General features: G+C 39.0%; 1 protein-coding gene across 1 annotated transcript in view; it reads right to left on the bottom strand.

The window, feature by feature from the left end:
* Positions 1 to 15,849, bottom strand: part of Plppr4 (phospholipid phosphatase related 4) — a 36,961-nt gene extending 21,112 nt beyond the window's left edge. The window contains exon 1 of the mRNA XM_048456894.3: positions 15,224 to 15,849. Coding sequence (XP_048312851.1) covers positions 15,224 to 15,445 — 222 coding nt within the window. The 5' untranslated portion in view covers positions 15,446 to 15,849. The remainder of the gene's footprint in view (positions 1 to 15,223) is intronic.
* Positions 15,850 to 16,238: the final 389 nt, after the last annotated feature.

Genomic DNA, 16,238 nt, shown 5'->3' with positions numbered 1-16,238 from the left:
AGGAGGGTCTAGTTCAAGTATGTACCAGAGATGACATTGGAAGGGCTTCTTAAATTTCAGTTTTCTTATCTCTGAAAGTAGCTATGTTAGGAATACCCATCACTGCCAGTCAGTTGACACGAAGAAATGTGCTGTTGTAAACAAGATGACAAGTGCCTGGACTAGAGATTAGTGCTTTGATCCCATAATACACATTCTTTTCTACCTGTGACTTCAGTTACCAATAATTTAAAAAATGTTAAGCAGATAATCTATGGATAAATATGCAAAAACATGACAAATTTTATTATAGGATATGATAATTGTTCAAATTTATTATTTGTGTTGCTGATCTCTCCCTGTTGCTAATTCCTAAGTTGAACCTTATCATAAGCCTGTGTAAAAAGAAAAATGCACACAGGGTTTCTATGAACAGCTTCAGGTACCCTCGGCCATTCCCGGAATAGAACCTCTGCAGCTGATTGGTGGCTGCTGTCTAAAGGTGTCCAGTGGAGTTGTATAATGTTAGCAATAGGCTTCTTATATTTCTCACCTCAATTTCCTAGGACTTTTTTTCAGGGAATTATTTCACACTGGCCCTTTTTTTTTATTGTTTTGGAGTTAGGTAGACTGGGTGTATAGAATGGGTCTGATGCTTTCCCAAACTAGCATCTTTAGGCTGTGGTCTAATCATACTTCCTATATTGTCATTGGTGGTGGCTGATACAATAATGACTTCCAAATAGATACACATGCATGGGTACACGCAAGCAGTAAGTTACCCTTGTGAATTAAAATAATTTCTATTACTAATCTCTAGGTATTTTTGTCTTTTTCACATTAGCCAAATTTTGTAGCTGCATTATAGTTATCTGTGTTTCAGTCGAAGCCTGTTTCAATACCTTACTTGTTTTAAAAATTAGAAATAATTTTCTACCCCTTTGATGTTTCCATTTTTTTCTTTAAAGGCCAGTTAGTTTTTGTCCTTTTCATCAATTTTGTCTTTTACCTCCCAAGTACCGTGGATTCAATCACAATGTCATTTAAATCTGTCATACTTGTCTTCAAAAGTGTCTTTTTATCTTTGAGATGCTTAGCAACGGAAGTTGCTTTTGAATGGAGAACGTTATCAGAAGAAATATGCTAATTTGGGAAAACATATATAGAATTTTATAGGCACAGAATAGAAAAAGTTACACAGATTTTGATAGCATTTAAAATGAGATTTTGAAGATTTAAAACTTCATACATAGCCAAGTATAGGTATTTTATTCTTTAATTGTGATCCAGCTAAGAAAACAGTGTGAGCCAGCCTGCTTTGTGCAACAGCACTAAGAAGGGAAATTACCCAAGCAGTGGAAAAGCGGCTTTCAGGAAGAACAGATTGATTCTTATAATTACCATGTACTAAGAAACTTGGGAGTGAAAATGATAGAGCAATTTAAAATAAAATAAAACGGTAACTTTTGGAGCACAGAGCCGAGGGAAAGAAAGTTATTTTAAAAGATCACATTTGCTGTGTAATTGTTGCTTTTTCTCATTTCAGTTTTTAAAGTCCAAATCTACAGCTATGTATCAGTTTTAGTGACATATTTTTGCAATCCACCATGGCGTCTTATCCAGGACAGATAACTTACTTGCTTTCGGCTTGCTGATAATAAGGGCACGGTTCCTTCCCGTTGGGGAGCATTCACTTTGCTCTCCACCTGGTGGACCACATGTTGGTTCTTGTCTTGGGCTTATTTCATGGCCATTGTGTTCGCACCATCTCCACCAAGGGTGCTCAACAGACCCAGCAGTGTTTGATAATTTGCTTAGCGTTTTCTTTAATAAATATCTATCAAGAGACTGACTGATCACACAAGTCAGTGTTCAGGTTGTGATTAATCAGAGACCTTAATGTCATAGACAGTTTTTCTAGATGAGGAAGGCAGATAAAAATTAAGAAAGAAAATTGAGAAACCTACAGTGTCTGAAGACGAAAGTGGTAGTATTTTAGTGTTGCCAGGATTCTCTATACCTTAAGCAAGATGTAGCTTAGATGCCATCTAATCATATGCAAGTAACCTGAGAAAGTAACCTGAGCTGATCCCTAGCACCCTTGTGAAAAGTAACCCATCATGGTTGCCTCTGTAATCCCGGTGCTGGGGTGGAGAGAGCAGCTAGGAGGAACTGATGTTTTATGATGAACGGTCTGTTTCCCAGCTCAGTGAGAGACCCTGCCTCAAAAAATAAAGTGGAGAAGCTTAGCAGAGAAAAGCATTTCCCGAAATCAAGAGGATCACAGTCATGAGCCTCCTTGAGTCTTATAAAACCACACAGACCCACATAAAAGCTGTAGAAGTCACATCTCTAACCCCAGTGGTATGATAGAAATATGGCAGGCAGTAACAGGGGAATCCCCAGAAGTTCTCAAGCCTGCTAGCCAAGTTCACAATCTCCAGACTTTCCTCTGACCTTCACACAAGTGCTGTAGCATGTGTGCCCCTGCATTTACACACACAATCCACATTCACACAAAAGAAAAAAGGAAAATAATGGAATGGTGGATGAGGAATAGGCTTGATAGACACTTCGAGCTCCCACATATATTCCCACACATATGAATACTTGCACAAAATGTGAAATTCCACATAGCAATACATATATTTAAATAGAAAAATATTAATGGGTCAAAATGGTTTTATTAAGGACTGACCACTGAGAAGGTTGTCAAGAAGGGGAAATATAATTGGTTTACATTATTCAGTAGGGAGTAAGTAGAAGGAGACATTTAGGCTTGGAGGAGAAAGGAAAAGAGACCAAGAGACACCAGGGAGATGTCAGAGACAGGCTAGCCAGACAAGAAAGAAACAGGAAGTAGAATGAAAGACAGGTAGAAAACCCCAAGGCAAAATGTAGATGAGTAGAAGCCCGTTAAATTAAGTTAAAAGGGCTAGTGGGACAAGCCTAAGCGCAGGCTGAGCATTCATAACTAATAATAAATCTCCATAACTTTATTTGGGAGCTGATTGGCAGCCCAAATAGAGTTTCAACTACACTTGTGTGCTTTGGAAAAAAGGCTACCCTTTTGTTTTTAACTTTTAAACACTTTCTATATTCATTTCTTCCTTATAAATTAATCATAAAGTGTTTCACTTGCTTAAATTTATGATCTGTCCTTTCTAAATCTCAGTGTATTTTTTTAACTTAAAACATAATTTATTGAGCATACTCATGCTTAAAGAGAGAGGTGTGGATTCTGATTTTTATTTAAATGTTTTCTCCTACTTATCTGATTTAATTTCAGTTACTTCCTTGGAAATCTTATAATTTATTTTAGTATAATTTTAGTATTTATTTTAGTATAAAGACTCTGCCCCAGATAAGTTAAACAGTGTTCTTGACGTCTGTGTGGCAAGGCCAGTAATTGAATTCTGCTCTGTTAAATTCCTGGAATCTTGTGGCCCCATTACATCTTATTGCTCCTCTGTCACATGTCACCATCTGGCATCTGTCTAATGCTTTTCAGGAAAAGTAGCCCCAGGAGTCCATGGCCATGCCAGTTCAGAAGACAGACGGTTGGAGGGAGCCATGTGTGCAAGAGGCTTGAGTGGTGCCAAGAATGGGGGATGTTGGACATTTCCAAACTACAGTCCTACTAATACAATACTCCCAGGTCTAAGAGGTTCTTTGTGCAGTTTCTTCAAAGCCATTCTTGCTTTTGTTTATTTTGGTGATATCTTACGAGTTTTAAATACTTAGAAATTGGACTAATTTTGTCTCCACTTTTATATTCCTTAGTAAATTGCTTTTAATACATCAGAAATTGGGCACACCTAAGGCTCTGAAAGGTTTTTCATCTTTGGTACTTCTCTGGTATTCCTGCCTTGGGAACACTGCTGTTCTGAGGATGCCTGGATCATAGCAGTTGTCATTCGTCATTTGGGATAAAAATTGTTCATTTGCTGCTCTATTTAAACAACATGGTTTTATAGGGCAAAGAAAATCTTCTGTTCCTATTCTATTACTTCTTTTTTCCTGATACATTGATAGCCCCCAATGCAGAGTAAGTTAATGCCTATATAGGTGATTGAAAAGAAGATGACATATGTTTAGGCTATTCCTGTAGTGTAAACACACACACGCACACACACACACACACACACACACACACGTAGTCTTACAGTGTAATTAAAATAATTCCATACTTGAAGGCCTTATTTATATCAACCATGCACACCAACAGAAATATTTCCTATTTTGAAGTTCTAATGATTTTGCTAGCATATGAGAACATAAGAAACTTACACTGGGTCTTCCCAATTACAGTGTTGGTTAGTAGAAAATAGTTACCATACCTAGTATATATTTTACATCTAAAGGAAAAAAATCTGTTCTATGTCTTTAAGCCTGAATATAAACTATACATCTATAGCTCTAAGAAGACTGATAACAACCACTCAATGATTTAATAATAGAACCTAATATAACACTTAGTGGCTGCTTTATTACCTGAACACTGATGTGGCACTGGGCTTGGGGGCTGGGCTTTATGAGCAGCAACCTTAACCCCTGGCACTGAAGATTGCTTTCTCATACATGATTAGACACTGAAGTATGTGCATTGTCTTGGAAAGAATTTTGTTCTTGAAACCAAATTAGAGATGAAGACCTGAGGCAGTGGATCAGTATTTCATGTGTTGAAAGTAAATTGCTTTGTAAATCCTTTCTTATGGGCATAATTGCTCTTTCCCTGTAACAGACAGCCTACTTTCAAAAAAAATGATACTAACAGCAATTTAATGCAACTGATATTTGACAGGTACTATTTAAAGGGCTTTACATGTTTGAGTTTAGGCAATCTCCAAGATTCATTTTTTAAAAGGAAGTTGCTACTATTATAGATGCCTTATGGATAAGAAAACAGAGCATGGAGAAGTTACATGATTTTTTGTAAAGTTATTCAGCCTGGTAGCTGGATTACTAACTCAAGGCATCTGGTTCCTGAGTTCACGTTTATAATCACTGCATATATTTTCCTTTCTTAGAAACATCTACCAGTGACCTACTCTCTTCCAAAATCACTGAGACATTTGAAAATTAAATATGGAAACATTTTTCTTTAGATACCATCTACTGTGTGGTGTGGATATCAAATGTTTCTTGATATCTTCTAAAGAAAAAATGAGGTGAGTATATACTTAGACATAGAGTGGCATATTCATTTCTAAGTATCGATTTCATTCCAAAAGAGAAACTGTACAGATATTTACAAGATATTCTTTTTTTTCTGTCTTAAACAAATAGTCCATAGTGTTTTCCCATTAGATGATAAAATAAGCCTAAGCAGATTTTTAAAATGAGGACTCATGTGAATCACAGACACTGACACCACTTTCCAGTCTTCCAGCAATCTAGAAGACAGGCAATGTTTCTGACACAGAGTTCACTGTCATTTATTTTACAGTTAAAAACGTTGACACAAACTAAATACAACAGTTTTTAAAAAAGTACACACACTGGAGATGTAGCTCTGTGGTAGAGTTTTTGCACAAGTACGTAAGACCATGGGTTCGATCTTAGCACTAGGAAAAAGCAAAATGGAAAACAAATGTTTCCACTATTAGCCTTATTTAAACCATGCACTCAATAACAATTTACAGAAGAACTCCTTCCTCAGAGGATATAAGCCAACAATGTTTAGATGTTGTTTCCATCCAAGTAACAAATAGCTATATCATAAGCAATCAGTAAATAACTTACTTGATGGATAAATAGATTTTCATGAAGGTAAAAAATTAATCAACCCCATAACACCATTTTAACATCTATTTGACAGAGTATAATTGGTCCATTGAGACTCCGTGTGTGAGGAACTGGTGTCTGAATCTAGAACCTTTAGAGTTGGTGGTTCACCTGTAACCAGTCTCGAAGAACAGGTTTTTCATGCCATATTAAATATTTGTCTGTTAGCAATACTGATAGTTTTCTTTTCTTTGGCTAAAATTGCATTTATTTTAGTTGCGCACATTTTTTTTCCTCCTTAATATGCCTAACGGGTTGGCCAGCTTTAGAAATGTCAGAAACCATTTTGTTAAAACAAACAAGCAATTATCTTTTCCTATGTTGATTGACATTGCTTTCTGATTTAAAAACAACCAAGAAAACAGTAGTAGGCTTCAGTGCCAGTTAATTTAGGGTCTAGTTACTCTCAGCAAAACACCTCAGCATTAATTTGGTCATAAATAGTATTTTTATTTTTGACATTCAACATTTAAAAACCCACTTGACCAGAAAGAAATTATCCCATTGCATAGTTATCTGGAATTTTAATTCTAATGTATTCTAGAAGGTACCTTAGGAAGCTGAGATGCTCATGGCCCTGACAATTAAGTCAGTTCATAGTTTAAATATAAACTTCACATTTCCCTATTATGAGATGAGAGAACATCGCTGGTTGATTTTTTTCTTTCTTTTTCCTTTGTGTGCATGTATGCATGTGTGTGTGGGCATTGCATGTATGCATATGAATGTGTGTGAATGAAAATGTTTATAGGTGTGCTTGCATGCAGAAGCCAGAGGTTGCTGTTAAAATTTATCTTCCAGTGCTCTTCCACCTCATTCTCCGAGATAAGATCTCTCAGTCAAACCCAGAGCTCACTGATATGGTAAGTCTTGGTAGCCAGATTGCTTTCGGGAATTCCCTGTATGTTGGCCACCATTCCCATTTGACGTTTATTTAGACATCTGAGGATCTAGTTCTGGCCTTCACATTTGCTGGGAAAATGTTTCAACTTCTGAGTCAGTTCCTAATAGTTGAGTTTTAAACAAGTTCCAAGACTTCCTTGTGTCAATTACTTAACTAGTAAATACGAGTTAATATCTGCTCTTAACCTGTGCTTAAGAATTAGATGAGATAACAAAATATTTGCAAAAAATACATTAAAGAATAATGGGAAATAAAGTTATTTTATAAATAATGTTGTAAGTCACATACTTATTTCTTCCAGAGTCTCCTTTCCTCTCTGTAAGAGACTCAATTCATACCAAGTAAAGAAATTGTGAAATTACACGTGAACAGTTTGGCAATGGAACAGAAAAATATGATTTTTGGTATTTTTATATTTCAATTCAACCATACTCCTTCAAAAAAGGGATAACAATCCAGAAAAGCAACAGATCCCGTCCTGATTACTGTAAAATGCTACTTAATATGATGCCATGAAATGCACCAAGAAGCTGGCGTGAAAAATAACACACAGTATATCTACATGCTGAATTAGAATGACCTGCATGAACTATTATTCAGACCAGAACTTTCTCTTAAAAAGAAAGGAGGCATAGTGGAAGGAGAGGCAGAAAGATTTTATGAACCGGAAGTTGGGGAGGACCACTGAGAAATAGTGCCTTTTAGACACTACAGGGCCATTCTTTCATCAGTTCCCACAGTTATGGCTGCCTGTGCAAGATTAAGCCAGTCAAAATCACCTCATGGATATAGAAGTTCACAAGGTCCTAGGTGATGGTCACCAAGGAAGGCTTAGGCAGTTTTCTTTAGGGTTGTGACTCCTGGTAGGTAGGTTCCAATGCTCCATATTGGAAACAGTAATTCAGTATGTTAGTTTTTTATTTAAAGAGAGATGGCGTGAAGTTAGGAAGGGGAAGTGGATGGTGGTTAGGGGAAATTGGAGTGGGAAGTGGGCGTGGACATGATCAAAACACACTATATTTATGCATGAATTAAATTATAGTCTATTACATTATTTTAAAATAAAATATATTTAATAAAAGAATTCTAGACATCGTAATAACTAGAAAAGTGCATTACAACAGAAGTCAGGAGAACTGAATTTATTCCTGGTCTGATATTAACTTAACTTTAACTTCTTAAAACAGTTTTCTTCCACCTGACAGAATTGAGTCAGACCAGATGTTCTTGAATTATGGAGTTAATTCTGTAATAAGAGTTCCTGATTTTTGTATTTTATACAAGAGTGTTTGCTTGAGACAAAGTTTAGGCTTCTATATATAATATATACTCACGCTGAGAGGACACTTTTTCTGTAAATGAATTTGTAACACACGTCCAGTACAAAATGCAAACCATTCATAGGTGGTTTTTAAACATAAAGCAAAGAAAACCAGTCTACAAACCACAATCCCAGAGATCTTAGACAACAATGAGGACACTAGGAGAGACTTACATAGATCTAATTTACATGGGAAGTAGAAAAAGACAAGATCTCCTGAGTAAATTGGGAATATGGGGACCTTGTTAGAGAGGGAAGGGGATAGGCAGGGAGGGGAGCAGAGAAAAATGTAGAGCTCAATAAAAATCAATAAAAAATAAAACATTCAAACAACAACAACAAAAGCAACCATTGTGTCCCAGAAGCAAAATCATCTCAGACATCTTCAGTCCCCAAAGAAGTCTCCAAGTTTCGTTCCTAGAGTGGGTTTCCAATTATCTCACATGTACTTCACCCTATATTCAGGTCTATTGACATGTCTCTCCTAACCCTGGTTGGCTTAGCCTTACTTTGTTTCTACAGACTAAGAATCATTCCTCTAGTTCCATCACTTGTGGACTTGTCCTACCCATTCCACTTCCTTAAACTCTCAGTTCCAAGCCTGTTCTTCCAACCTGTGCATAGCTCCTCATTAATTTCCACGGGTGCCTGGTGAATCAGTTTGTTCTTGCTGAGAGGAAATGATTCTGCAAGTGAACAACCATCACAGTTTCAGAACATCCACACCAGAAGGAAACCCCTTACCACTGATAGGAAATAGTACCAACAAAGTCAAATTTAGGAGTTAAAAGGCACAGAAAATTTCTATTCTTCAGTTCTGACAAAATCCCAATCATACACATCTAAGCGAATGACCTCCAATACCGTGAAGCTGGCCACGTGAAAGAGAGGCAGGTCTCTTCATTCTACGTCTTCACTAAACCTAGTATTGTTACTGGAAGCATGCATGATGAACTCGTTGCAATCACAGTGTGTGAGAAAAATGGGTCTGTACTCAAATCTTGGCTTCCTCCTTTAATTGTAATATGACTTTGGTAAGATATTTATCAACATGAGCTACAATTTTCTGTTTAAAAAGCAAAGATAATAATGGCTCGTTTGAGGCTAGGCATAATTCCATCACTTGAGAGGCTAAGGCCAGAGGGTGCAAGTTTGAAGCAAGGCTGGATCTGTAAATTGAAATTGTCACAAAACATAACTAAAGTAAGAAGGCAAACAACAAAAACAGCAACAAAAGAACAGGAACAAACTACCTTCTTGGTGCAGGGTTCTGAGGACTAGTGACAATGTAGCCACGGTGTAGGCAGAGTTTCCTACACATAAAGAACACTTGAAATTCAACATGCTTTATTATTATTATTATTATTAAGATCTTTGTCTCCAACATCATCAACAACACTACCATTACAAATCCCTGAGGCTGACAGACAAGAACTAATTTTTTCTCCTGATATAAGTGTAGGAGTGATTTACTCGTGGAGAAAGATAGAGATTGTGCCTCAGAAGAGAAGAGGAGAGGAGTCACTAACAGAAGGTTATGCGCTCCATACTTGGTGTTGCAGAAGTGTCCTCATTTAACTCTGTCTCTAGGACTAGAAATCTCTCCGCTTTCTCTTGACTTTCTCTTTTGCACCAGTTTGTGGATTGTAACTAACTGGGAGGGGCGATTTGCCAGCCTCTCTCACTGGGCAGGATTTGGAGTAGTTTTTGAGGAGACTATCTCTATCCAATCCAGGAAAGGAGGAACATTCACAGTTACTATTTTGGTACACATAAGTGCAGAAATGTTGTGATGTTATTTATCTTGCTGATGTTAGTGTTCATGTAAAAAAAAAATCTATGTTTCACAGAAAGATCAAAGAAGTTACATAAACTTGAAAAAAAATGAAAATTAGCAGAAATGTGAATTCATGATAGTGAAAGTTAAGATATGAATTTTTGATAAAAAACTTTCTCAAAAGAAGTAATTTCATTTGAGGTTAAAATCCTGTTTCCGATATGTTTGTTTTATATGCCAAGTCGAGAAGCATGATTTTTCTCACATCATCAGTGCCTACATGCATCTGTGAGCAGAGTTTGGAGTATACGCTTATATTTACATGAAATAAATATTTCAATCCTGTATTTATGAATATTCTCTTTAAAACATGTGAATAACATTAAACATTTCCTCCATTTCCATGGGTAAGCATTATCTCAGGGATTGAAAAGGATACTACAAAGTTGAAGAATATTTAAATAAAAAAAAATCTGTGTCCCATTTATTTTATTTTCAGAATTTCCATTTTGGGGACTTTACAAATGACTTACCATGTGTTTACGATACATATTGAGTGATCTTTGGGCAGTGTTAATAATAAGAAAAAATTATGAGTCTGGGCACAGAGGGATTGTATAGTGTTTAGTGTAAATGGGGATGCACCCAGACTACAACCCTACCTGAATGTAATGCTGGGTCATTCAGTCCTGATAGCCTTTGACTTATATTACCTATGCTCTGAGTTGCAACCAACAGCATAGGCAAGAGAGCTATCACTTAAAGAGGGCTTTACCAGTTTAAATGCAAGCACATTTTGGTCTTCTTTTGGTTAATGTAAGAGTGCCTTAGATATATACTTTTGTAAGGGTCCTTCCATAGCTGACCTTTCTTTTCTCATGCTGAACCCTGAAAAGAAAAACTGAATTACCCAACTTATCCATAAAGCAGGGTGATATTCTAGAAGCCATCTTGTTTTGCAAGCTGCCATAGAATGCTGCTGTCAGCAATGTACCTAGTTCTCACTAAACCAAAGATAAAAGAGGAAACATTCTGTCCACTAACTCACTGTTGAGTGTGGCAGTAAACAAGAACAGCATTACTTGAACTTAGAAGCTGAACGCTGTCGCTCGTCAGGACTATAGGGGTTCTTTACCAGAGTAAGTGGGTTAGGGTACCCTGCTTGTTGTATCTCCTGGGGATACTAGCTGCTGGCTAGCGAGACAGCTGGGGAGTGCCCACCATCTGCTCAGTCTTTTCCTGAGTGTCTTCCAGATGATTACTAAGCTGAGAAAGCATGCTTCCTTCAGAAAGGTCTCTCACTGTCTCTTACTAAATCTTCCTGTTTTGTTGTTGCTTCGTTATCTGCCGTTTTCCTTCTGAATGAGAGTCTTAAAAGTATTGCTCAGGCTGGCTTCAGACTCCTGGACTCAAATGATCATCCCACCCTAGGCTCCCAGGTGCTGTCTTCTTGTTTTAGAAGAGAGGAAGCAAATGAAGTAACTTTGTTTGTGTACACATTCTCTCCATAAGTAGAATGCACCAGTCTCGTGATGGTGAACATGAACTCTGAATTGGTACCCACTCTACCTCAACCTTTGCTTTGTAAACTTGGCTGTGTTATTTAATTTCTATCTATTGCTTTAAAAAAAATCTAGTTAATAATGGTCTCTTTCATTTAAAAATTAATTTCTTCATTTTGTGTGTATGTATATATGTATGTATGCATGGTCCATATTATGATATAAAGGTTAAAGGGCAACATGTGGGAGTGAGTCTGTCCTCTCCTTCTAACCTTTCCACCATGTGGGTGCCAAGGATTTAACTCAGGTCACTGGGCTTGAGCCATCTAACTGGTTCATTGGTTTCTTTTTAAAAATGGGAACACTGAAGACTGAGCAAGAAAGTGCATACCCTTCTAAAGGTTTCATAAATAAAGGTCATATTTCCTATTAAAAAATTAAGAACACTTCACTGTCCCTACCCATGACCAATATTACCAAGATTGATTCAAAGAAACCTATGAAACTCAAACCCCTTCTAGAAACTTGGGAGGAGATGGCTTTCTGGGGATCAGTGTGAACTAGTGAAGTAGACCTTGTCCAGTTTAGCAGTGATAGAATCTGCTTTAAGTCAAGGGCAATTGTACAAGAGGAAACGAAATAGCACATGTACCCATCTTAACACAGGCCTCATACTTAACCACAGAGTACATTCTATAGCCAAAAAATAGGCATTTTATTTTCTATTATAGGTGAATATATGTGTGCACATATTGAGCCTATGCCGGGTGGTGGTGGCTCATGCCTTTAATCCCAGCACTGGGGAGGCAGAGACAGGTAGATCTCTGTGATTTCAAGGCCAGCCTGATCTACAAGAGCTAGTTCCAGGACAGGTTCCAAACCTACAGAGAAACCCTGCCTCGAAAAACAAAAACAAAAACAAACAATACAAACAAAAAAAAACAAATAAACATACTGAGCCTACATAATTTTTATCATATCAAAAGAAGTGTGGAATGAGAGAGCAAACATAATCAAAATTTTCTACTATATGGCATTGGTGATAGTGGAACCATGTCAATTCATCTTTAAGGTCCACTTTGTTCTCAATCAACCAAATGTTGCTATTAGAATCCCAGAATTGCATCCAAGTTGATTACAACACTCTCTGGTCCATGTCAAAAATTTCCCAATTAGGTTCCTTTGTGTCCTCCATGTATTATAAATAGCAATCCAAAGCAGTCAAATATCTTGAAGAGAGACAGCTTTGTCCCCCACCATCACAAGACTTCCACACTTTCCCCCTAAATACTGGTGCTTTCACATACTTTTTGTTACCTCGATTATGATATCTAGGCTCTGGGTCTGATTTGTGGTGGAAGATTTACTTGTTTTTTGCCAATCTATCTTAATCCCTGGGATCTTGGGAAAGTATGTTCCAAGGCCAAGCGCTATTCTTCTGGTGCTTTATATTGACATGTATAATTCAAGCTCTGTTTATTCATCTTGCAAAAGAGACTCATCCTGCAAAGATTCATCCCACTAGCTTCAAAATGAGTCATTTCTAAGGAGCTGGGTAGTGCTTCCTGCCAACTCCTAAATAGCTGGAAGACTGATGCTTTTCCCAGTCTTCTGCAGTCTCTTTAGAGGTTCATCATGCATTTAAGGTTAAGGGAGATAATTTGCAATCCAAATGTGTAGCTCTCTATTAGAAGTCTATTACCCCTTGCCAAATATAGTGCTGTAGGTGCTCATTTAAACCTCATGAAGCAGGCACAGTGGTGTATGCCTGTCGCCCTAGTATGTGGAAGGTAGAGAGGCAGGAGGGTCAGAAATCCAAGGCCTGCCTTGATACTAGTTAGGTTGAAACCACCTTGGGCTCCACGGAATCCCATTTCAAAACACAAAGAACAGAAAACAAAACAAGAAAGTGACTACAAAAACGAATCTTATAATAAACTGGACACATGGTTTCAGGTGATCTTTCTGTGACTTGTGTCGGAGTAGGTCAGAGTAAAAGTAGTGATTTCTACTCCTGGAAAATATATGACATTCATAAGATATTTGTTCCCAGAGACACCATTCCCATGAATTATAAACACTTTTACCTTTAAAATCCTAGATTAAAAGGTATGTATTCTGTAAATATTTCCTCAAAAGTCTGTATTTCTATTATCTAAGGGAACAATTAAGTTTTGATTTGTACCCTCATTCAGAAAGTGTTCCTGGAAGCCATACAGCTGTGTTTTAGTGTAGTCAGCTTCCAGTTGACCTCAAGTGAGCATCTTCTAGAGACAGACCCAACAATTCCTTAATATATTTCCAATAAATTTAATAGTTTTAGATGTAATTAAAAGTGCTTTAGCAAGACACACCACTAAATGGATTAGCAATGCCACAAGTGGTCTAGCCACCGGGAAGCAGGCAGCCTGATTTTCTAATCCTTTATTCTGTTCATGGAATCTTCTGGGCCCACAGTGACCACTCAAGCAATAGCTTCAAAATGCCTTGTAAAAGGAACAATAAAGAAAACAATGATTTTAAGCAAACAGGGCTCTCTCTCTCTCTCTCTCTCTCTCTCTCTCTCTCTCTCTCTCTCTTTCTCCTTTCATTCCCTCCTCTCTTTCTGTTTCTTTCTATAGGTCCTAGAGGAAGGGGTCACAGGTAATTTCTCTGAAGCGTATGCAGGTCACATACACCTCTCTTAACACTTGAATCATTTCAAAATATATGGCACATAAAAGAAACTACCAGATATATAGTTCTCTCCAAGGACAGGCTTGACACAATATTTCTTCTCCAAGTTTCAAGGCAGTGGCTCTTGCCCAATCCAGACAAACCTCTCAGTCATCAAATACAGAATCTGCTACCTATCTGTACTTAGAAGTGAGAACCTCCATGTTTGGCTGAAAAGACAACGAAGGAAGGCTATTTTTAATGCAGTAATAGTTTCAAAATTTTCTATTCAACATAAGATGTAATTACATGGACACAATTTTACCTTTAAAACTATTAGATTTTCCTAAATGTATGCAATGCACCCTGTCTCCACCTATAATTTAACAAACTCCTCGCTTTAAAATGTCTTCCGAATGCAATGGATCACAGTACACGGAATCCTGTACCTGTCAATCTTTACACCCCTCCCATAAACCGTTCCTCCCTCAAATGCTGCATTAGGTAAGACAGAGAGGTTCATTATGAGTGCAACCCCATGTTAATTGCTTAACTGTAATACTGTTCAGGTCAGAATAAGAGCACGGATACAAATTATGTGAACTCAGATGATGTCATACATTCAAAATATATATTCACTCGTTTTTCTATGTATCTACACCATGCTGTATGAATAAATATGAATATATGTCCGTGCACACACCCACACATACCATGGCAAAAGGCCAATAGACTCATTATTGACATCTAGAAATGACCCAATTTTGGAAGCAGATGAAGTACCATAGCAACTGTAGTAGGAGAAGGGTTTGGGAGGGTTAATAGACGCTACATAATCCTAAAACCACACAAACATCTCCTGCCCTATAGTTCAGGCAAAGCTGTATGCATTTGAATTCCCACCAAAAGCTCACAGAGTTCTAAATACCGTCAGCAGATTGAAAATCACAAATTCCAAAATATAGGCATCACAGCCCCTCCGGGGCACTTACGAACCCTGTACACACAGGCGCTACAGGGCCGAAACTAGACCTATACTCTGACAGGTATCCCTTCCCCTAAGGCCACCCAGCAAGGCACCCCTAGTGATAAGCAGCTGGTGCTGGCAGGTGTCCCCAGGCCGATTCAGGGGAGCTCTGGAGAAAAATCTGGTGGGGGAAAGGGAGAGGGTTCAGCGGGGATAGCAGTGGCGCATGCCCTGGTGCTCCTGTGTGGTCACCAATCTTACCCAGGACCCAAATTCGCTCCGGAGCTGTCCGGAAAGATCTGCATTATGCCAGGGCCCTGGGCCAACTCACCTCAACGAAATAAAAACAGGGCAGGAGGGTGACGCTGTCCTTGATCACTTTGCCCTTTGGCCTCTCCTTCGCCGACATCCCCGCCGCCTGCCGGGCTCCACGTCCTCCCCCGGGCGAGGTGTGCACCGCGCGGCCAAGGCAAGCTGCCTGCTCCAGCCGCAAGCGCCGGGCGCCGCTGATGTCACATTCCCCGCGGGCACCGCTGGAGCCAGCGCGCTGCATGCAGCGTACCCGCCTTCTCCCCGCCCCTCTTTGCAGTAACCCCGCGGTTCCCTGAACCCGCAGGTCTCCTTCAGCACTGCCTTTGCCCCCGGTCGGGGTCCTGCTGGCAAGGGATAGTCTGTTCCCTCCTCCAAGCTGTTGCTGCTATGGCTTCCCCTCCCTGCCACTCACTCTCCCGGAGCTCTTCGCCGCCCAGGCGGAAAGGCTCCTCCGCTGGCTGTAGGAGCTTGACGTCAAGAGTAGGGGGGAAAAAACTGGTGAAGCACTCCAGGTTTCTGCAGAAGCAAGGCTGAGGAGCCAGGTACCTGGCCTCAGATGGTCTCCTATCTGGTATTCGTCTTGGCTTCCTGGAGAGCAGAAACCTGCGCAGCACCCCTACCCATAGCAAGAGAAGCTCCCTCAACCTGTGCAGAATTAAAACGCAAACTTCATTCTGATAAGTAGGCCAAGGAGGGAATTGACTGGGAACTGGCTGCTACCCAAGAGTGTCAGCCCTGCCTGAAGATCTCTAGAGAGGTAACTCCCAGGAAGCATGGAGAAAAAAATTGGTTCAGCTGGGGACTTCTCTGCGTTTGAAGAGATAGGGTGAAGTGGCATTGTCATAAGTCCTAAAAGCCAGGAAAGGTTCTAACTTCACTCTTTAAAAAAAATAATAATAAATTTATTCATTTATTTTTCTTTGCAACAGCAGTTTCCCCTCCGTCTTCCCCTGCCATTCCCTCCCGACTCCCATTGTATCCCACCTCCCCTTTCCAACCTCTCTCTTACTCCCTAACACAGTGTGGGAAACACA

The sequence above is a fragment of the Myodes glareolus genome, chromosome 17, assembly GCF_982192425.1.
Source record: "Myodes glareolus chromosome 17, mMyoGla1.1, whole genome shotgun sequence".
NCBI lineage: Eukaryota > Metazoa > Chordata > Mammalia > Rodentia > Cricetidae > Myodes > Myodes glareolus.
Note: the sequence above shows the minus strand (reverse complement) of the source record. Positions and strands in the feature narration are given on the sequence as shown.